The sequence below is a fragment of the Octopus bimaculoides genome, chromosome 12 (genome assembly GCF_046866305.1).
Source record: "Octopus bimaculoides isolate indiv1 chromosome 12, ASM4686630v1, whole genome shotgun sequence".
NCBI classification, from domain to species: Eukaryota; Metazoa; Mollusca; class Cephalopoda; order Octopoda; family Octopodidae; genus Octopus; species Octopus bimaculoides.
This window is the reverse complement of record NC_142939.1, coordinates 42,918,796-42,943,795: the sequence shown is the minus strand read 5'-3', so window position 1 is coordinate 42,943,795 and position 25,000 is coordinate 42,918,796. Positions and strand designations below refer to the sequence as shown.

General features: G+C 33.9%; 1 protein-coding gene across 1 annotated transcript in view; it reads left to right on the top strand.

Moving 5' to 3' along the window:
- The window catches only part of LOC106883812 (uncharacterized), a 347,722-nt gene extending 340,335 nt beyond the window's left edge, over positions 1–7,387 (top strand). The window contains exon 3 of the mRNA XM_089360967.1: positions 5,118–7,387. Within this exon, the coding sequence (XP_089217093.1) occupies positions 5,118–5,148 (31 nt within the window). The 3' untranslated portion in view covers positions 5,149–7,387. The remainder of the gene's footprint in view (positions 1–5,117) is intronic.
- Positions 7,388–25,000: the final 17,613 nt, after the last annotated feature.

Genomic DNA, 25,000 nt, shown 5'->3' with positions numbered 1-25,000 from the left:
ACATAACATTTAAGAACATAAACATTTAAGAACATAAACATTTAAGAACATAACATTTAAGAACATAACATTCAAGAACATAAACATTTAAGAACATAAACATTTAAGAACATAACATTTAAGAACATTTAAGAACATAAACATTTAAGAACATAAACATTTAATAACATAACATTTAAGAACATAAACATTTAAGAACATAAACATTTAAGAACATAACATTTAAGAACATAAACATTTAAGAAGATAACATTTAAGAACATAAACATTTAAGAACATAAACATTTAAGAACATAACATTTAAGAACATAAACATTTAAGAACATAACATTTAAGAACATAAACATTTAAGAACATAAACATTTAAGAACATAAACATTTAAGAACATAACATTTAAGAACATAAACATTTAAGAACATAAACATTTAAGAACATAAACATTTAAGAACATAACATTTAAGAACATAAACATTTAAAAACAAAAACATTTAAGAACATAACATTTAAGAACATAAACATTTAAGAACATAAACATTTAATAACATAACATTTAAGAACATAAACATTTAAGAACATAAACATTTAAGAACATGACATTTAAGAACATAAACATTTAAGAAGATAACATTTAAGAACATAAACATTTAAGAACATAAACATTTAAGAACATAACATTTAAGAACATAAACATTTAAGAACATAACATTTAAGAACATAAACATTTAAGAACATAAACATTTAAGAACATAAACATTTAAGAACATAACATTTAAGAACATAAACATTTAAGAACATAAACATTTAAGAACATAAACATTTAAGAACATAACATTTAAGAACATAAACATTTAAAAACAAAAACATTTAAGAACATAACATTTAAGAACATAAACATTTAAGAACATAACATTTAAGAACATAAATATTTAAGAACATAAACATTTAAGAACATAACATTTAAGAATATACACATTTAAGAACATAACATTTAAGAACATAAACATTTAATAACATAACATTTAAGAACATAACATTTAAGAACATAACATTTAAGAACATAACATTTAAGAACATAAACATTTAAGAACATAAACATTTAAGAACATAACATTTAAGAACATAAACATTTAAGAACATAAACATTTAAGAACATAACATTTAAGAACATAAACATTTAAGAACATAAACATTTAAGAACATAAACATTTAAGAACATAAACATTTAATAGCATAACATTTAAGAACATAAACATTTAAGAACATAAACATTTAAGAACATAAACATTTAGGAACATAACATTTAAGAACATAAACATTTAAGAACATAAACATTTAAGAACATAAACATTTAAGAACATAACATTTCAGAACATAAACATTTAAGAACATAACATTTAAGGACATAAACATTTAGGAACATAGCATTTAAGAACATAAACATTTATTAACATAAACATTTAAGAACATAAACGTTTAAGAACATAAACATTTAAGAACATAACATTTAAGAACATAAACATTTAAGAACATAACATTTAATAACATAAATATTTAGGAACATAACATTTAAGAACATAAACATTTACAGAAAATATCTAAAGCAACTACTAAGGTGGATAATCGGATGAAATACTTCTGAAAATGTGTACAAAACATTTATTGAAACAGATATGAGACAATCAACTATTAAAATGATTTTCCTGTTACGTCGTTTTTGAAGCGAAGTCGCATGATTGGAACCAATGATCGACGTAAGCTGAGGTATGCCTGTATTTCATTTACACATACGAAGTTCAAATTCAGGGTCACTTTACCAATTTGAAATTCATTGATCGATAAGATAAACACGATGTTGATAAAATACAGTATCTAGTAGATATAAGTACGGTTGTGATGAAAACGACAAAAGCCTAGACTAAAGGATATGCTCCAGCCTGACCACAGAATAATAGTCGCAACCGTTAAAAAAAATAAACCAATAGTCGATTATTTATGTTACTCTAATTGTCTAATAACACTGAAGGAGCTCTTTGTTTTTGAAACATTATTTCCTATATCTGAAAGCAATGACATCACACGTGTATGATTAATGGCCGAATAGAAAACAAAAACTGTAATAAAATGTAATTTATAGTCGCCATTACATTCTCATTTGACGGTTCAATCATGTATTGTAACTCTGTCACAGAAAATAAAATTAGGAATTAAATAAATGAAAAGAAATCTTAGGAATAGGAGACAGAGACAGGAATAATATAGTTTCTTGTCGGATGCAAAAAAAGAATAAATGTACTATATATATATATATATATATATATATATATATATATATATATATATATATATATATATATATATATATATATATATATAAATGCAAATAGAAAACGACACAGACCCACAGTAATAATAATGATAATAATAATAATAACAATAATGACAACAACAACAACAACAATAACAACGACAACAATGATAATAGTTATAATGAAGATGTTGATGATGACGACGACGATGAGGATGATGATGATGATGATGATGATGGTAACTACAGCAATGATAAAATAGCTATGACAATAATGGTGATAATGACAATGGCTAGTAGTAGCAGTAGTAGTTGTAGTAGTAGTAGCAGCGGCAGCAGCAGCAGCAGCAGCAGTAGTAGTAGTAGTAGTAGTAGTAGTAGTAGTAGTAGTAGTAGTAGTAACATTGAAATGAGGCAAACATTTATTTAAGCATGAAAAAAAGATAGGGCGATCAAAAGGTTAAAGAAAACGTTAGCGGAAATGGAAGGAAAATCCGAAGAGAACGAAAACACGAAGAGCTGACTTGGAAATGAAAGGAAGGTTAAGAATACATAATAACATATTTGACAGAAGAAGAAAAAAAAAAGATTGTTTGATCAAATTTCAAATATTTGCTGATTTGAATTAAAAGTGAAACGTTTGCTTATTCACTGGGTGGAACCTTTTCAAAGATAGTAAGATCTTGACAGTTTGGAATAGTTCCAGATTTATTCTGGAGAGATATGGCAGAAAATCAGAAATAGGATATCACTTGCGACGGAACGCGTATATAAACGTATTCGTTAGTTTACCGTGATTGGTGTGAAGTATAATGAGGCAGTAGAACATACAATATCGTCGAAACTGAAACTTATCCAAAGGAAGAAAGTATTTATGGAAAATTATTGCAAAAAAAAAAAAGAAATACTTTATTGTCAAAATCTGCAGGAAAAATTATTGCTTCAAAAGCAATAAATACAGAATCATCAGAAATATACAAAGACATTTCTAATACAAGACGAAGGTAAAATAATGTTTATTATTGTAAAATTAACATAGAAGAAATTTAAAATAATCATGTCTGGTGTATGTTTCGTTTTGTATTTACTCTTCTGGATGTTTTAGTTATCGGACTGGGCCATACTGGATCGCCGTATTGCCGGTTTAGTTGAGCAAATCGACCTCTCGCACAGCTACGCATATGCACAGAGACACACAGACACACTATTATTATATATACATATATAGATATGCATTTATATATATATATATATATATATATATATATATATATATATGCGTGTGTATGTGTGTGTGTGTATTTGCATGTATACACGCATACATTTACATATATATATTTATATATATATATGTATGTACGTATGTATTGGCCGTCACACTGTATCCATCTTCCATCTCATAAGGCAACAGTAGTTGAGGAAATTGCATTAGATGTCCTGCGGGAACACTGAACTTGAAACCATATGGTTGCAAAACGAATTTTTACTGACAGTCATTCCTTCTCTATTATCGAAGTTATGAAAATTCGTTGTGGATTGTGGCAAGAATGAGTACAGAGCAACTACAATTACGTCACGCATATTCTGGTAAATATCAAAGCAATATTTTGTACATTGTTTACATGTACTACTGGTATTTGGAAAATAATAGAGTTCAGCGGTAGAAAGGGTAACTAGGTACGCACGAATTAAATATAATCGCTTTCTATGATTTCATAACACTTCTTTCATAAGGTGTCGTAGGAAAATAGACTGATTGTTAATTTTATTCGATAAATATTGAAATAAATGCAATCAATTTATATACTATGACAGGGAAAATAACGATATATTTTATAATTATCCTGTTCATTATCATTGTTGTTGTTGATGCTGCTGCTGTTGTTGTTGTTGCTGCTGCTGCTGTTGTTGTTGCTGCTATGTCTGAGAATATAGCCGTCATCATCGACTGACATTTTAGTCGGGGAAAAAGTTTCGATCAGTTGCAGAGAAACACTGCAATTACGATATTACAATCTGCAGGAGACTCACTGAGCAGTAAGTAATTCTAAAGGTAGTGACATATCAAATATCAATGAAATAATATGCGAAAATATAACGAGAATAATTGATACAAAAGGGTACTAATTTATCATAAGTCAATTGTATAAAATGGATGTTGTAAACATTGTACAGTATATGTGTGACGCTATCTAAAATCAATAGCGATGTGAACTGTTTATAGTATGGCGCAGTACTAAAATATCACGAAAATTCCTTTCTTCAACTCTGCTGTAACACAATGTATTTTTAATTTATCCAATAAAATACAATTGTAAAAATGTATAACAAATAAAAGACAAAAACTTTAGCAACTTCCTATTTTAGATAATCAGTCATTAAATTTCAAAATAAATGAAGTTTCCAATATTCTAGGAATATAGTTAAACGAACTTTGTAAAGTTACATCAAAAGTTGCTGTGATTAGTTTCATTTGTATCGGATGAAAGCAATATTCCAGGCAGGAATAGCTCCTTTTCGATAATGTTAAAATCAAAGATAAAAATACGTAAAAAAGCAAAATATTTCTGTTCGAAATATAGATTTAAAATAACTCTCCAGCATTAGATAAGACGCATGTTTCGAACTTTAGTAACCAAACACTGAACTTTTAATAATTGAATTGATTTTACGTCAAGTTACTACAGAGCTATTCGAAAATAATATAGTCGTGATTTCAAATACGTTAATTATTTTGCGTTAAATATTAATTTACGAATACTTTTACTGTACTGAGACTAATTCTTATGCTTTGAATTCTTTCTATTGCAGTGAAACCATTGAAATCGATGGCAAATTTTAACATGGTATATAAGAATCAAACGAATATTTGCTATGCAAGAATCTACACACAACAATTCGACCTCAAACAATATGGTGGGTGCTGGATATCAAAAAAATCATTCATTATGGCATAATCGTTAGAGGATATTTTTGTTGTTTTTGTGGCAAATCCACGAAGTAGCCTCATCCTGTTTTGCGTCTACGTAAGGCTGTAGGTAAATATATATATATATATATATCTCATCAATACAGCGAGTGAAAAGATTTAACCGAAAATACTAGCAATACCACTCGAAAAGATAGAACGGAAAATGTGCAATGGAAATGGGAAGAAAGAATTTGACGTTTCACATGAAACCTTATATTAAAGGGAACGAAAAGATGTGTTAAGCAAGTGGAAGATGTTCAACATCTACACAAATGATAACATTGTATTTCTAAGTACGCTTCACTCTATACGTATATACATACCCAGGCTAGTATTGGGAGCTCTTCATCTCCTCCCTGATTTCCCTTACCCTGCTCATTTGCTTCGCCTAGTATTCTTCTCTTCCTACCCTCTGTGTGTCATTGTCCCGTTTTCTTCAAATCACTATTTCTCTCTCATTACTTATACTATTTCTCTGTTTCTCATTCAATCTCATCCCCACCTTACTCGGTTTCCTATCACTGTCACTCAAATAGTGTTTCCACTTCCAATCCTTCCGTCTCACTCTCGAACATCTATTTTACACGGGGCCAGCAATGCAAACAGGCATTCTAAATTACGTATCTTCTCTTTCCGTCTGGGTTTAATCACATTGCTTTCTGTCTGATAAAAGAAATAAGCCAATATGTCAGACTAATTGTGATTTCGTACATTGGAATACATTTAGCCCACTCGAAATCCTCCCTTTACAAGTGATTATTTTTGAAACAGGACAGCAAAGAACGGAATCTAATACCGTTAAGTAAATTTCGTATCTGAGGCATGGGCAACTGTATATATTGTCATGTTGTATTCCAAAAATAGTGCACTAAATGCAGCGAATAAGGCTATACGAGCAGCTCGATCCAAATTTGCCCATGCAATTTAAGGAGCAGTTCTCAAAACCTGCGTCATCGTTCTCAGAAAATATCGTGATTTATAAGAATATCATTAAGGATATATTTCTGACCTTCTAAGTACGGACTGTGAGTTGGTTGATTTTCGAATAAAGGTTGCGATTCTTATACAAGTGTTCTAACCTCTCACCGGTGGTTGATAACATTTGATCCAGGGTTAAAGAATACCATGACCTCGCTATCTCTTCTACTAACAGTGCTGCTGCTACCACAGCTACTGGAGATACAGCAACTACTAGAACTGCAACTGGAGCTACAACTACACCTGCTCTTATTGTTACTCTAACTCTTGCTACTGCTACCATCAACGGTACCACCGCTCATACAAGTAGTATTGAGCATTAGTATCACAACCCGAAATTAGTTTTAAAAACATTTTTCAGTGAAGCTTTTCATCACGGAATCTTTTACCATTGACATCATATGCAATATAGTCAAGTCTTTCACTTCGTCATACACATTGAAAGAGAAAAATTAAACGAGAACAAAATATGTTTGAAGTTGTATTCTTTGGTTAACAATTCCTTTCAATTATAAATAATTATTGCGTAAGGTTTCTTATTTTATTTTGTTTGTATTTAATTCCAGAAACCACATAACAAGAGTTAGTTATTTCAAGTAATAATTATATTTTCGAAATTGCTGTATAAAGTTTACATACTAGTTTTCGTTTTGTTTTTCTTGTTACTGCGACATTAATATAGAAATATAAATTGTAAAAGCATTAACCGCCATTTTAGATGTTTTATTGATAGATTTCATTTTATTCTTTTTTGTATAGTTTATTTTACTCTATTTCTATTAAAACATTATTTCTTCTTTCATTATGTCAAGTTCGAACCCATCTGAGAAAAATGCTATTTTCTGAACTTTTATCTTTCAGCTGCAAATAACGGTGTTTTTAATTTTCTCTAATTGTCAGCTCGCAATAGAATAAATGCATTGAACTCTTAGAAATGACATTATACATTACCTTTCAACAGATGGTATCACAGAACCACCGAGGATTGTTTTTATTTCTTAATAGGAATTCTTCTGACGCTACGCTACCTTCATATAAACAGAATCCTTAAATACTAAAACTGTGAACTCGTTGTCTGTATATTTATCAATAAAAACGTCCTCGAATATATTTTGTGGGCCTATAACTAAAAGCTTTTATTTTGCTTTTATTTTCGTTTGTTTGTTTTCATTAGTAAATTCGATACATGTTTAGAATGCTTACAGAATTCCGTCCACATAATATGGATCATGAAAGGATATTCTAAGATAAAATAGATCCCACATGGCATTATGGGCTTCTGGGCATCTTAGATAATCATTAGTTCTTTTTCTCGTTATAGCTTGTCTATCAGATGTTTGTGCCGATCTTCGTTTTAGTGAACCGTTTACGATTCAAATTTAAGAAAAGAAAGAAAAATATTAAACATTAATTAGTAATTATTTGTTCATGTATCTGAAAAACATTTTGAAAAAATCTATTCTTCATCCCGTATCTTAAATGCATGAGTACGTATTGTGCAGAATTTGATATAATTTCGATGAACCAGAATTCAATGTGAAACTTCATATATATTTTATAAATCAGAATGACAAAATTTATGTAAGCCTAAAGAAGCATTTAAAAACCGAGGTAATCGGACATATTCTTAACTACGACAAGGTATTTAGTTAGATTCTCGACCATTCCTGCTTTCCACCGACCTTATATATCATATCTTATCTACTGACAACAAAAGTCGTATTTCTATGCTATATGTAATATTTCATTTAAGCTACAACTTCCATTACATATTTTATTTAAGCTACGGTTTCTTCTGTGGAAATTTTACATCATCAACTGATGACTAAAGATCGCAAAAATGTCCACAATTCAGGCAGTATTATTGTTTCTGGTATCGTCAAAGTATAATGATCCTAGGTATAATTAAGTGGCTTATTTTGTTCACAGTGTATCAAGCATTTTCCTTCCTTTCTTTCATGAAGCGGATCAGACACAAATACGATCACATCCATGATCAACATTAATTTGTTTCACTGCGGCATTTATTATTTCATGGTTTCATATTACTAACAAATCACAGCTCTTAATCCTGGCCGTGTTCGGAGAATTTGTTGTAGGAAATTTTGCCATATAGGGAAATTCGCTGCAAGACAAATTCAACGTATGGACAATGATAAAGCGTATATCAGCATTTTAAAAATAACAAAGTATGATAAAAGCTTTCATAAAAGCATTAAATAGGCAGGTTTTCATTCAATGTAAAACATTGAAGAGAAAAAAACAAACGTGGCGAGGTAATTTAAAACGAAATTTATCGTGGCGAGGTAATTTAAAACAAAATTTCTCGTGGCGAGGTAATTTAAAACGAAATTTCTCGTGGCGAATTTGAGGCGAAATGTTCCATAACAAATTCAGACAAACCATAGAACATAAAATTCCAAGGAATGCGTGAAGGTCTTAGAATTCAAGCCACAAATTGTAGAATCAGAGACCAAAATACGATCCTTGTCTTATAGTGCCGGTAAGTGGGTCTTGGTTGATATTACTTTAGCAAATTGGCTGCTTCTTACAATCGATTACAATTAGCACATGGATATAAATTATACCATCAATTTTAGTAAACACACACACGTACATACGCACACACACAGACACACACACACACACACACACACACACACACACACACACACACACACACACACACACACACACACACACACACACACACACACGTATATATGTATATAACGTAACCACCCATCACCGCCTGCATACTTTGCAAGTTTGCTCTATTGACTAACTCTGCATGTTCTTTGCAAGACGATTATATATAGAATTTCACTAAACAATTAACAAAACAATGGAAGATTTACTTTCAGCAAAATACAAGCTAAAATTTAAAAACACATCTCTACAGGACAAAAAATATATGATATGAGATCTAAGAGAATTTATTGATTCAAAATTTTAAATCCAGTATTAATGATTTTATCAAGTGAATAATTTTCTCCAAAATCTTTTGCAACTTCTGTAGAATATATGGACTATCACAATGAAAATGATCTAATTTGAGAATGTGATTAAGGAAGGCTCAAAGCGTGGGTTAGTACGTGGAAGTACGTTATTCTTTCAAAGCCAAACTGAAACAACTTCCAAATTCGATTAAAACGTTAACTTTTTTTTTTAAATTAACAAAGAAGCTATTTGAAAATAGCTGTTTTTTAAAAAAAATATATGCTGCAAAGATTACCTTCCCTTGTTTATATCAAACACACGCATGCATGCACACACACACAAACACACACACATACACACACACACACGCACACACACACACACACACACACACACACACACACACACATACACGCACACACACAGTTTATTGAAAATAATTACAAGTCTATTACAAGCTTTAGTAATATATGTTTCGCGAGCATTAGTGTCTATTATCCTGTTTTTGCGTGTTGATATATATATATATATGAGAGAGTATTGTAGTTCGCTTGAGGTATTGTGTATTGTTTGTAAAAGATGTATTTTGCATGGCACAACAATACACTATAATAACAACAATGGACAATGATAACTGCTATGATTTAATTATCCATAGTCTGATATAATATTTCGGAATATAAAAATTCCTTCTCCAGACATCCCAAGGAATTGATCGAATCACTGCTATAATAGGTTTTCCAAGGATTTATTTTATTCCGGAAGCGTCTCTTCAGTGGTCTCACGAAGATCCTTCCGGAATTCCTCATGAGAAGTGCGTGAGGGCGCCCATGTCTCAATCTCGTGTGTGCTGGCACATCCGTAGCGCTGCTTCTAAGTTGTGTATTATACGTGCAGTTTCCTGTGTTTTTTTCTCGATTTTTTTTCATAAATAATACATGAGCATGTTTTCAAAAATGAACCTACACGCATCCAGATTTAGTTAAATAATATATTGACTGCCAACCTCCAGCATGTTGTTAATTTGGGGCCCTAGTCCGTGTATGAGTATAGCTTCCTTAATTCTTAGATTGCCCAAATTTCTTTCATTTTCTTTCATTTTGACTGTTATGCTTTTGTCGTTGTTCCAGCGTTTGTCTAGATGTTTTTTCAAGAGAGCGGCTCTCGTGTTCAGACGCTCTTTGATGCGAATATATAACGGTTTTGTTGTGCTACCCATATAGAAATTGTTGCATTTGTCACATTGTATTTTATACACATTTACCCGTTGGCATAAATGTCACGGATGGGACAGTTTGTTAGTGAGCATTGATTGCTGTCCCTTGCTCGTTTCTTTGCGAGGTGTCTTCTCAGAGAGTGGCCGGAGTGGGATAATTATATGTCTAGCCCTTCTTTTCTTATGGTTCTTCGGATGGCTGTAGTTACCCTCTCACTAAAATGGGGTATTTTAAGGAAGCATGTGTTGCTGGGTTTTCTGTGTGTTCGGCGTGTTTGTCGTCTCTACAGGAAAACAGCCAGTAGAGATATGTTTGTTCAGTACATTTCAGCAATTCCACTCGGTGCCAAAATAGGATACGCCAGAAATGAACGTATCCAGAGCAAGTGTAGCAGGATAGAGGACAGGGTGACCACACTACACGCTTCCTAAAAATATTGAAAACCAGCGGGTACCCTATGTCCATTGTAAAGCGGCTTAAGTACCCAATACAACCAAGGCAGATGACGAATAATTCCTTCTGTCAGCATATATGTATTTACCATAGATATATATGGATGATTTAGGAAAATGCTAATGTGAATGCAAAAAAAATTAATATAAGCAGCGAAGCGCAATGTGATACCACAGAGGAAAAATTTAGTCGTCACTAAATGTGACTAAGGGTGCCAAGACACTTACATTGCTAGAAATGAGTGTTTCTAGCGTATGCATAGCTGCGTGGTAAGACGTTCGCTTCACAGCGACGCAGTTCCGAGTTCAGTCCTATAGCTTGGCACCTTCAGCGTGTGTCTTTCTCTAGTGTCTAGGGTCAACCAAAACGTAAGTAGGTTTAATAGACGGAAACTGAGAGAAGCCCGCCGTCTGTATGGATATATATATATATATATATATATATATATATATATATATATATATATGTGTGTGTGTGTGTGTGTGTGTATGAGCACGCGCACTTGTGTGTGAGTGTGTGTGTCTGTACACCCCATCGCTTAACAATCGGTGTTGGTGCGTTTACGCCCCAGTAACTTAGCGGTTTGGCAAATACACCAATAGAATAAGAATCAGGTATTTAAAAAATAAGAACTGGAGTCGATTCGTTCGAACGAAAATGTCTCCATGGTGATGCCCTTGCATGTCCGCAGTCTTAATTACTGAACCAAGAAAAGAGATGAACGATAATATATATTAGGGCAAACTAAAAAAATTGAATGTAAATGTTGTGGATTCAACTAAAGTGAAATGTCGTGTGATTTAAGTTATGTTATGTTTGTTGATAGCTGTTGAGGTTTGTAAAGTACTTTACATTCATAGAAGACAGAAATTTCATAGATAGATCCATGATTAGATGCATGATTAGAGAGTTATTCATTGTATTGATATTTTTACATGATAAGCAGATGCAATAACTAGCTAAATTTTCTCTTTAATATGCAGAATAAAATTAACTTGTTTTGAGTCACTTAATATTTATTTTTACCTAACCGATCAGCAGCTTTGAAGTTTAATTACACACAAAGCAAAATCAATTGATATGGATTTTAAAAAAGATTTGCTTTCTATACGCTGACTGCAAAGTATTTAAGAGATTCCCACGCATTAATATCAAAATTCTAAATTAAACTTGCATTTATACTGGTGTTTATTAATTACACACTCACAACCATTACTCAAACGAATACACATTTCAATCGAAGAGTACGCTGTGCTTCTGATAAATATTCAAAAGCTAGCAAACTCTTGTCAAGTGGAAATGTGGGTAATTATAAAACGATGTGGCTTCCAAATTGCACGAACCTATAGAGGACAATGCAAATTTAATTTCTGTTTTCTGAAAGACACAATGATATTTCTAGTCTTGTTTACATGTCTCGTGGCGGCTAAAATCGTATAAATATGCAATGCCTCTGAAGGATGGAAGTGCCGAAAATTACAAATGGTTGCAGAAAGTTGTTTTGATGTGGTTATAGTAATTTACAATAGTTATCTATCAATGATTCAGTTTTTAAAAGACACGCTATCATGCATCTTCATGACAACGCTGTGGCATACATTTGTAATTACCAAAGACTAAATGCACAGGCACACACATAATCACATGCATGCACGCGAGTGTACACATATGTGTATATATATATATATATATATGTGTGTGTGTGTGTGTGTGTGTGTGTGTGTGTGTATGTGTATATATATCTATATATATATATATATATATATATATATATATATATATATATATATATATATATATATATATATATACACATATATATACACACACACACACACACACACACACACACACATATATTTGCTTATGCATATATACGTACGATGGAAAATATGGGGTCAAACATTTGTTTTTCAATTTTCATGGAGACACCCGCTTATTTTATTAGTATTCCTAAGAAAGTATTGTATGCGAAATTTGGGGTTGAAAAAGAGAAAATTAGAGGTTGCTACCAAGCTTTAAAAATAAATGTATTTCAGTTTGTGCTCAAAAGTATTAATTTGTTGATATTTTCGTTGGAACGGGTTTGATATGTACCTAATTAACCTAGTTTAAAACAAAATGATTACATTCTTGGCTATAGTACGTAGTGAGGTACAGCATATATCACGTTAACTTTTTTGTATGTGGAAGTTTCCCCAGTAGCCTCATCATAACTACTTATGTAAGTTTATTTTCGTCTTTTTTTTTTGTGAAGCAAGAGTAATGTTTTCCTGTTTTTGTTTGAGAGTGACAATCTATAAATGTTAACAATTTGAAGAAGGTATTGTTTCTGTTCTTTACCATAGGTTATCACTTTATTGTATTCCTCTATCAGTCGTACACCTCTTTCCGCAATGTCGTTTACCATAACTTTCATCATCATTCCATCCTTCAGCATTTTTTTGAAGAAAAGTGCAAGGCACCGCCAGGATTTCAAAGAATCTTTTTGTGTTGACAGTAAGGAAATCCTGCAGTTGTTTCGGCCCAGCTGATTCAGGATTTATTGATGCTCGTTTGCTCGGTTTTGAGCCAACTGACTCCTGCAGAGCATGCTTCGTTTTGCTTTTTGTCTCATGCGAAACAGCTGAATCAAAAAATGGAAGCGTTACAAACTCCTCAGAAAGGTACCACAAATGTCTCAAAAGTTTATTGCAGTTTTGTCATCCTTTTCCTTGTATGCTGGACATTTGCACAAAATGAAAATCTGAACGAGGGCGGGGGCGCATGAAAGTATGGTTGCCTAGTATCACGATCTGATGTATATTGCAGCTGAAAAGCACCAAACATATATCAGTCCGTTTTCCTCTCTCTCTCAGTTTAAACTAAACTTTTAATATCCAAACAATTAGAGAAGAACAGAAAGGATGAAGAACAAGAGAAGGAGAGAGACAGACAGAAAAGAGATAGTAGAAGAGTGCGCATCGTAATTATATATGTATACGTATATATATATATATATATATATATATATATATATATATATATATATATATATATAACCAAAAGGCCTAGAAGCGGACATATTTTGTCATGAGTTAAATATTTTATTGACTGTTATATTTATCTTTATTCCAAGTGGCCGGAAGTAGAGGGTTTTAAACTCTACACCTCCAAGAGCATGCTTATACATACATGCATGCATTCATTCAAACATACATACATACATACATACATACATACATACATACATACATACATACAAAGTTAATTCAGGCATATATGTCAACTAAAGGCAGAGTATCAAACGTCCTATCTAGAGACTGTCTTACAAACTCACGTATAACAAGGTGTGGTTGTTATTTCAGCCTCAAGATTATCACGATGGAAAAGGCTTACGAGCAATCAAATTTCAGACGCATCTGTCCAGCATCTGTAGTTGTGTATAGGACGACATTACCAAATGCGTCCTCAATCTATTACTTTACTTATGATGGACTATGTCTCTACGAGTAGTTGGTGGCACTCTGTTTCTAGAAATCAATCCGGATATATATATAATACACCTTAGCTCTCAAACATATATGTGTTGTGGAATCGAAGCCAAAAGCATGTGACCGAAGCAAGATAAAAATTACACACTCCACGATTTCAGTGAAATGGAAGAAATTATATGAAAAAATTGGAAAACTAAACTCGCAAATTCAAAGCTTGTCATCAACGAAAATTTGTTTGGATATAGACTGAAGAGAAAGAACACGAGGCATAAGAAAACAAAACGGAACTATGAAAAACAGAAAGGAATTAATAAAATATACAACAGAAGTAATTTCTATAAACAATATTATATCAAAATATTAATATAAAAGAAAATGAGTGATTATATTAAGTATTGAAAAGATACTAGAAAATATTTGTAAATAGGGAAAAGTTACAATTAGATCTAAAGAATTAAAATAGAATTACTGTCGTTAACTGAAGTTTATAAAGAAAACGAAAAACTTAAAACCGAGAACCAAACGTGAATGATTTCGTTACTGATGCACGTTAACTCAGCAAATTTCTTAGTAATCACAGAAGCTTCAGCGTATATTTTATGCAAAAACAAGGCGCAGCTATTAAATGAGGTATTTTTATTCATAATTCTTCGACTATAGCAATTATGGAATGTCCCTGTTTCTACTACCATATTTTATTCTTTCGGTCTAATTATTATTATATTTATTTAATTATTATATTTATTTATTATATTTATTTATTTATATTTATCTATTTATTTATTATATTTTAGAGAGAGAAAGAGAGATATGGAGATGTATGATGGTCAATTATAGTAGATAGGATTTTAAAGACAATATTTATTTTATTTATGTGAAATGAAAGCCGCGAAATACTAAGTACAGTACCTGGCCTTGCATCAACGAGACACTACTAACATTTTGATGGGCTGGTGTAGAAACATGTACAGCAGCACTCCACCGGAAAGAAATAGAGGCTAAATACTCTCAAAACACATTGGATCTACGAAAGAACAGATTGGAGAATAGTGTAACTTATATACTAAACTCAAAGAGTGACTGCTGGAATGCCATCTATCATAAAGCTGCTCCATCTTGGCCGTTTGAACTGAAAATGAAAAAACGTGGCTATGTGGTAAGTGGCTTGCTTACCAACCTCCATGGTCTTGGGTTTAGTCCCAATGCGTGGCAACTCGGGCAAGTGTCTTCTACTATAGCCTCGGGCCGACCAAAGCCTTGTGAGTGGATTTGATAGACGGAATCTGGGAGAAGCCCATGGTATATGTATATATATATATATATATGTGTGGGTGTGTGTATATATGTTTGTGTGTCTATGTTTGTCCCTCCACAACATCGCTTGACAAGCGACACTGTTGTGTTTACGTCCCCGTAACTTAGCGGTTCGGCAAAAGAGACCGATAGAATAAGTACTAGGCTTACAAAGTATAAGCTCTGGGGTCGATTTGCTCGACTAAAAGCGGTGCTCCAGCATGGCCGCATTCAAATGATTGAAACAAGTAAAAGAATAAAAGAATAAAAGAAAAGTAGCCTAAGGCATTATACTGGCTGCTCTAATGAAACTTCCAATTCTCTGCACAGAAGAATTGTTTCTAAGGAAGTCTAAAGGCACGTTCATTCGCCGGTGCTTTGAAGGAAGTGAGCTCGACTAATGATAGGTTGAAGAATTTCCCCTCGACCGAATCCTAACTCGGAAAATAAGCCATAGCTAAATACTGCAATGCATTTTCTGCAACGGTCTAATAACTTTGCCAGTCTTCCATACCACTAAAGTTTTCGGAAATAGGCACAAAGTCAGAAAAATATTGCATCGTAAGGGATAAAAGACAAAGTCAACTTCAGTGAAATTTGAAACCAGAACGTAAAGAAAGACCAAATGCCTCTAGGCTCGTCATACTGACGATTCTGACAGCTCACAGGCTTAACCATCAGCTAGAATATTGATTAGTAATTTATATAAATTATCGATATGGAAAGGTTGAAATGCAAAGTTAATCTTAGAGGTATTAGAATATATATGGTAAACAGCTTTAAGAAATCCTAACATCAATGATCATTGAAGCTTTCCTGATTCTACCAAATAATATTCTACTATAGGTAGAAGGCCTGCCATTTGTGGGAAGGGTATAGTCGATTATATCGAACTCAGTACTCAGCTGGTATTTCATCTATTGACCCCGAAAGGATGAAAGGCAAAGTCGACCTCGGTGGAATTTGAACTCAGAGCGTGGTTTATAGACGAAATACAACTAAGCATTTTGCCTGGCGTTCTAACGATTCTGCCAGCCCGCCGTCTTATGATTCTACCAAATAATCATAGCATAATTGGTTACAAGACATAAAATACTAATATGATTTTGAAGAACCTTTCTTGGATATTACGCATGTGTGTACAAGAACATTGCTGCACATACACTAACACATTGCACATACACTAATACATACAAACCAATAAAATATACTGCAACAAACACACACACTTCAATTACAATTCAACATGTGACGTATATGCACACACATGGTAAGAACAAAGTGTATTAACACCTAATTCACCCAGAACTACATGCACGTATGTTACCTTTATTTCACATCCATACATTTTTCTAGCATGCACACACATAACAGACTCACATACACATGTGCACGTACGTCCCGCATAGACACACACACACATGCACACACACACACACACATGCACACACACACACATACACGCAGTATGCATACAAACAGCAACTTCATAGGAGAGTAAGCAACCACACGCACATTAGGCTGGATACCTCTTCGCCATTCATATCGTAAGCGAACTCTATAAATTACAATTTTTCCCTCATTCTGTGACATTTAGACTCACGTGCAATACAATTTCCTCATTCTCAGCTCTGTTCTCGCTATTTCTATTCTATCCTTTTGAAGAAGAATGAATGCCCGAAACGGTCAATATGTTTAGTCTTCGTCTCAACTTTCGCGAGTGTAAAACTAATGTCAAATCTGTGTTTGTTTTTTGCCTATGCAGCGAGTTTTCTTTTTCGTGGTCGGTATGCACATACCTGTACGTATATATGCATATACTCATTTACTATTTGTTTTTACATGACTGAACGCAGCGTCACCAATTTGTAAGTAGTTATCGTAACTTTATATTTTCCGACGCTACTCTATCTCCTTCTCTTTCTCTTCCTCTATCATTTTCCCCCTCTCGTTCTTCCTCTTTACTACTACGTATCTCGCTTTACCCCTCTCGTTCTTCCTCTGTTACTACTACGTATCTCTTTTTCCCCCTCGTACTTCCTCTCTTTCTCTTTTCCTCTCCTTGCTCACCTATTCTTCTACTTCCTCAATTTGTTTCTCCCTCTACCACTCTCTCTCTTCCCCTTACACCGGCATGGTCACATGCTTCCTGTCAATAATCCTTTTCTTCCTTGGCTATCGCCGAGCAAACACGCGAACTACTTCGTCCCTACTTTCAAGTTCGTGCCTCACAGCGTTCATACACACATAATTTTTCTCGTCTGGCCGTAAAGCCATTTCTGTTTGTTTTCCTGTCTTGTTTTTTGTCCGCCACTACATTCCTCCATGGCAAGATTTAATTTATGTATACAAATTTAATTTGCGGTCCATGGGAAGAGTCGTTTTAACGATGTGACCTGCCCAGCTCTTCGAAACGGCGGTGTTAAAACGTGGGTAGCTGATGAAGAAGAATGTTCTCTATGTGGCTTGTGTGTTTTCTCGTCTACGTTTTGTTTGCAATGTCCTGTACCCAGAAATGCACCTATACATACAGGTGGATGTCGGTATGCACATACCTGTACGTATATATGCATATACTTATTTACTATTTGTTATATATATATATATATATATATATATATATATAGAGAGAGAGAGAGAGAGAGAGAGAGAGAGAGAGAGAGAGAGAGAGATAGATACATACATACATACATACATACATACATGTACATACATAGCCAGGTGCATGTATATATATAATATTTATATTGTACATGTATATATAAATATAATACATATTTAGTTCACATACAAATGTATACGTATATAATATATATATATATATTGACCATGGAGGCGCAATGGCCCAGTGGTTAGGGCAGCGTACTCGCGGTTTCGATTCCCAGATCGGGTGTTTTGAATGTTTATTGAGCGAAAACACCTAAAGCTGCACGAGGCTCCGTCAAGGGTTGGTGGCGAATCCTGCTGTACTCTTTCACCACAACTTTCTTTCACACTTGTGTCTGTTGGACCTGTATTTCAAAGGGCTAGCCTTATCACACCCTGCGTCACGCTGAATCTCCCTGAGAACTACATTAATGGTGTAAGAGACTGTGGAGTACTCAGCCACTTACACGTTAATTTCACGAGCAGGTTGGAACCCTCGTTGTCGCAACCGACGGAGTGCCACGATATATATTCATATATATAATACATAATTAGTTCACATGCACATTCTTTTATTCTTTCACACACACACACACACACACACACACACACACACACACACACACACACACACACACACACACACACACACACACACACACACACACACACACACACACACACACACACACATATATATATATATATATATATATATATATATATATATATATATATATATATATATATATATACATATATATAGGGCGGGCTTCTAGTTTTACGTCTACTAAATCCACTCACGGCTATAGTAGAGGACACCTTTAGAAGCAGCCACGCAGTGGGACTGAACCCTGCACCATGTGGTTTGGATGCAAGCTTCTCATCACGTAACCACGCTTGCACCTATGTATATATATATAATATATAGATGCACGTGCAATACAATATGTGTGTGTGTGTGTGTGTTTGTGGACGTATGTATATGACAGCTGTCATTTCTATTTTTACAAGAGGAATTATTGAGAAAAACTTTCATAAATGCATGATTTATATATTTATGCAAAATGTTCACATTCTACATTATTCTTTATCATTATGACAATAGCGCCCTCTTTGTTTTCATTTCCCGATATCTATATATATAACTGGGTCAGAATCTTTGAAAACCTTTCAAATACTCTCGTGAACATTGTTGTTTATGATAATGCATGCGTGTTATCCAGAACAGTCTTATCAACATATGGCGAAAATGAGAGTTTGCCATTGTATTTGACTAACACTTCTCTTCGCCATCTTGCGAATCACTGTCCAAATTTTTACTCTAAAGACCTATTGATCTGCAGCATAATTCAATAAGAAATAAATTCTATGCGTATTCATATAATCGATAATTGAAAGAAAATGGATGAAATTCATTGAATCAATAAAAATATATTATCCATAACTTATCATTATTGTACAGAAGAATACAGGATATTCTAGAGTACAATGAGATTTGAGAGCCATTATTATCGAATGGACGATATTTTTAATTCCCCCCAACCATCCACCCATCGTCAATTAATTAATAGGTGGAGGCAAGTGTCTGAAGAAAACCAATAAAAAATATGTGTAATTTCTAAATACAAATATATGTAATTCCTCATACAAAAAAAAAAAAAAAAATATGGATTTAAATCTTTCTAAAATCAAATAAACGACAGAATTATTAGCAAGAAATAATATCATACCTATATGTGTGCGTGCGTGCGTGCGTGCGTGTGTGTGTATGTGCGTATGTGTGTGTGTGTGTGTGTGTGTGTGTGTTTGTGTGGGGGGGGGGGGGTGCGTGTGTGTGTGTGTGTGTGTACACATATATATTCGTATAGATACATATCAAATTATAACATTTAAATGGTAATGCCAAAAATAGTAAAGAATGAGAATATAAGAATGAGCTAAAGTGAATTACGCTACGGTGTTTGTTTACATCCTCAGCAAAGTTATCAGCTCAACATAATTGATAATTTCCAGAATTATTTAAGTAGAGGTAAAAAACGAGGCGTTAGAATATACGCGTGGGCCGTCATATTTAAAACGTTCGTGTACATTCAAACGTGAGGTGATCATTTGTGGCGGAAATAGTCTCGAGAGAACATTCTCTTCATCAACAACGTGTGTAAGCATATTGATGGATGATGAACGATGCAATCGTATCGCTGAGTACACGAGTTTCTCTATCGTTATGATTGATCAGCTACAGACAACAGGTCAATTTTTCATAGTCTTCTAAGCACAGTACTTCTTATAGCAAATTTAGCACTCGGACGTGGAAAGAACTGCCGCTACGGAAACAGCATCGGGAGCAAATTCTCCTTATAAACAATGTGTGAAAAAACGTTCTACTATTTGTTGTTTTTATGCATAAGAACAATCGTTAGTAGAGAGTTATGAACGACTGATTTGGTGCCAGTTGCTGATGATTCGTAACGCCGCATTATTCCACGATCCAATGATGTTATTCAGAGCAAACTGGTGTTTTCTCACAGTCCTGAGCTTCTCAGCTATTGTTGCGATTTTGCTTTGTTTATTTCTTTTCTCTTTTGCTTAACCCTATATATGCCATGAAGGGGTTTCTATTGCCATCGTTTTATCAAGATCCGTTGTTGTTACAGTTTTAGCTTGGATTTCAGTTGTTTTACAATTTTTGATGTTTCTTCTTTTTCCATTGTTGTTGTTGTTGTTATTTTCTCTTTATCACAGGATTTCTTGGAGCGCCTGGAGTCTTGCATGCGTAACAGTCTTACTACCTGCAGCCGAAGCTACCATGCTATTCGTTCTTTCAGCTATCATTAGATAGCTGAATGGATTTAAATCTTTCTAAAATCAAATAAACGACAGAATTATTAGCAAGAAATAATATCATACATATATGTGTGCGTGCGTGTGTGTGTATGTGCGTATGTGTGTGTGTGTGTGTGTGTGTGCGTGTGTGTGTGCGTGTGTGTGTGCGTGTGTGTGCGTGTGCGAATGGTGCTCGAAAAATAAGAGGTGTTACCTTAGTTCAGTGGTAGTGAACAGCTGGCACCATAGTACATCTCCTGTGTTAGAAGCTGGGCAAAGATAACAGAAAAAATTTAATAAAAATTAACAAAAGAAAAAAGAAAAAATGCATGGAAAGAAAAGAAATGTATGGTCAGTTTGCAAGAGATGCGAACACCAAGAGAGATACAGAAGACCGATAACTATGCATGGGGAGGAATGACCTGAAGTTAGAGACAGAAGCACTCATATGAACAGCTCAAGAACAAGCTCAAAGGACCAATTATATGAAGAGCAGAATACACAAAAGTACTGACGGCGACAAATGCAGAATGTATGATGAGAGGGGTGAAACGGTATGGCACATCATTAGTGAATAACTGAAACTGGCACAACGCGAATACAAAAGAAGACATGACAATGTTCTTTTCTACTCTAGCCACAAGCCCGAAATTTTAGGGGAGAGGGCCAGTCGATTAGATCGATCCCAGTACGTAACTGGTACTTAATTTATCGACCTCGGCGGAATTTGAACTCAGAACGTAAAGACAAACGAAACACCGTTAAGCATGTCGCCCGGCGTGCTAACGTTTCTGCCAGGTTGCTGCCTTACATCGCTGATCGATATTAGTGCAAAACTGGGGTACGCTTGGATAATATATCTCTAATAAAGAACAACTTCTTTTTATACAGACTTATATGTATATATATATATATATATATGTGTGTGTGCGTGTGGGTGTGTGTGTATGTGTGTGTGTGTGTGTTTGTGTATACATAAATGCACACACAAACACACACACACACACATCTTTATGTATATTTATCTGTATGTATGTATGCATATAATCGGCCAGCAATTCATATGTCCGAAAAGAAGTAGACTCTAAGATATTAAAGAAGCAATATTTTGAAAATTGCCTAAGGCAGCGAGCTGGTAGAAACATTAGCACGCCGTGCGAAATGCTTAGCGGTATTTCGTCTGTCTTTCCCGTTTTGAGCTCAAACTCCGCCGAGGTCGACATTGCTTTTCATCCATTCGTTGTCGATAAATTAAATACCAGTTGCTTACTGGGTTCGATCTAATCGACTTAATCTCTTTGTTTGTCTCCGGTATGTTTAGCCCCTTTGGTCAATAAAGAAATACATATTTAGAAAATAGTCTAAGGCGGTGAGCTGGCAGAAACATTAGCGCGCCGGACGAAATGCTTAGTGGTATTTCGTCCGTCTTTCACGTTTTGAGTTCAAACTCCACCGAGATAGGCTTTGCCTTTCATCTTATCGGGGTCGATAGATTAAATGCCAGTTACATTCTAAGGTCGATCTAATCGGCTGCCCCCCTCCCCCAAAATTTCGGGCCTTGTGCCTATAGTAGAAATATGCAAATATATATGCATATATATATATTGTTGTGTTTGGGGATGGTCATGTTGCCAGTTTATCTAATATATGTATATATATATATATATATGTGTGTGTGTGTGTGTGTGTGTGTGTGTGTGTGTGTGTGTGTGTGTGTGTGTGTATACACGCTAGGCCACTGGTAGTAGAAATTTCTAATATTTCTTAATACTCTGATATTATTAATTATTGATAATTTTGAAAAAAATAGAATGTATAAGCACGGGGCATATGCTGGATTGCCTCGTGCTTATATGTTTAATCTAGGTGGACATGCTGACGAAGACTTCGCCTGGCAAATTATTTTATTTGCTAAAAAAGTCTGAAACTGTGGGCTAGGAGATAGATGGTAAGTGTTCCTATTTTTCATTCATTCGAAGTTTATCCCTAAATAGTCATTTGTAGTTTAGCTGTTCCTTCTAGCGTGCATAGAATCCTGTGACGGATACCTCTTATGTGTTTAAATGTACACTGTATTTATATGAATAATATATGGTCTATTGACTAAATTTTTTTACACGCTAGGTCACTGGTAGTAGAATTTTTTTATATTTCTTATTACCCTGATATTATTAATTATATATATGTATATATATGTAGGCAAAGATATCTATGTGCATAAGTATATGCATATTATATGGATTGTTTACAAAATGCATTTATCTTTTTGACGGTGCGGCTGCTTTTTCTCTTCAATGCAAAAGCAGACATAGGTTATGTATTCAGATGTACATCGACATTTGAAAGTGAAAATAATATAAAATTACGTCTTCCCGTAAAAGTCTGTAAACAAATTTTGTGGATGTTTAAATTTTTAGCATGAGTTAAAAATGAAAAACAAAAATAGGAAAATGTTTGGACATCAAAGATTCATGAACGTTAAAACTGTAAATATGTAACTAAGATCTGACGAGAGGAATATATCAGAAAGCTGTAAGGGCAAAAAACCAACAACAGAAAGAAGAAAACAAGACAAAAATTACTCACATATTAATGAAACTCTCTACATCAGCAAAGAAATGTTTCATGTTAAAATATTCAAAGACAGGTGAGGAATACGTAAGTTATATATCACTGCTGACGCAGCGGTTTTCGGTGCTGAATTTTTATTTCAAAATAGATTTCAAACTAAGTGCAACAGTTAAATAAGTAACTTATATGAAAACTTACACAGGCTCATATCAAACAGGTGTTCCCATTGCGTGTGAAGAAACAATGATAAAACTACGAAAATATGCGATCTAGAAATGATATTTATTATACTCTTCATTCCAGAAGAGTCAGAAGAATATGATGCAAATGGATTTCAGGATAGTAATTTAAGTACATATAGTCACGTGTAAAAACAACATCAATATATTACTGAGTGACTCTGATACACACACACACACACACACACACACACGTATGTATGTATGTATGTATGTATGTATATATGTATATATGTATGTATAAATATAATATGTATATACATATAGAAAAGTAGACATATTCTTTTATTTCTTTATTAGTTTCAGTCATTTGACTGCGACCATACTGGAGCCCTGCCTTTAGTCGAACAAATTGACCCCAGGACTTATTCTTTATATGCCTAGCACTTTTTCTATCGGATCTTTTGTCGAACAGGTAAGTTACGGGAACATAAACACACCAACATCGGTTGTCACGCGATGGTGGGGGGGACACAGATACACAACCACACGCACATACATACATATATATATACTAGCAGTACAGCTCGGAGTTGCCTGGGATTAAGTTAGGATTATTAGGTGAATCAAGCGCTTTGCTTCAAACGAAACTAAGTTACACCGACGTCAAATTTGACGGAAATCCGTTGAAATTGTTAAACGTTTGGCTGAAAATGGGTTGCAGACAATTTGATTGGGAAATCCGATAAGGAATCGGTTCATCGATTTTTCCATTCATCGGTTGTTTTTTTTTCGGGGGGTGGGGGAGAACTTAAAGCATTCAAAGATCCTACGCGTCCTAAGTAATGCCGGCATTAAGTTTGAACAAAATATGTCAGAATTGGTAAAAGTTATGGTTGAAAATGGGGTGTAGCCAATTTTAGTGGGAAATCCTATAAGGAATCGGTTTATTGATTTTACATCCTGATTGAATGGAAAACACCATAAGGAATCAGTTTATTGATTTTTCACCCTAAATAGGACTTAACCGATTCAAAAAATCTATTATTATAATTTACAGTTGGTTTTCACCCCCAATCCAGTTCTGCAAAATCGGTGTCGTGGCGGGACCGCATGGGTTGGGAGTTTGACCGGCAGAAGTGAT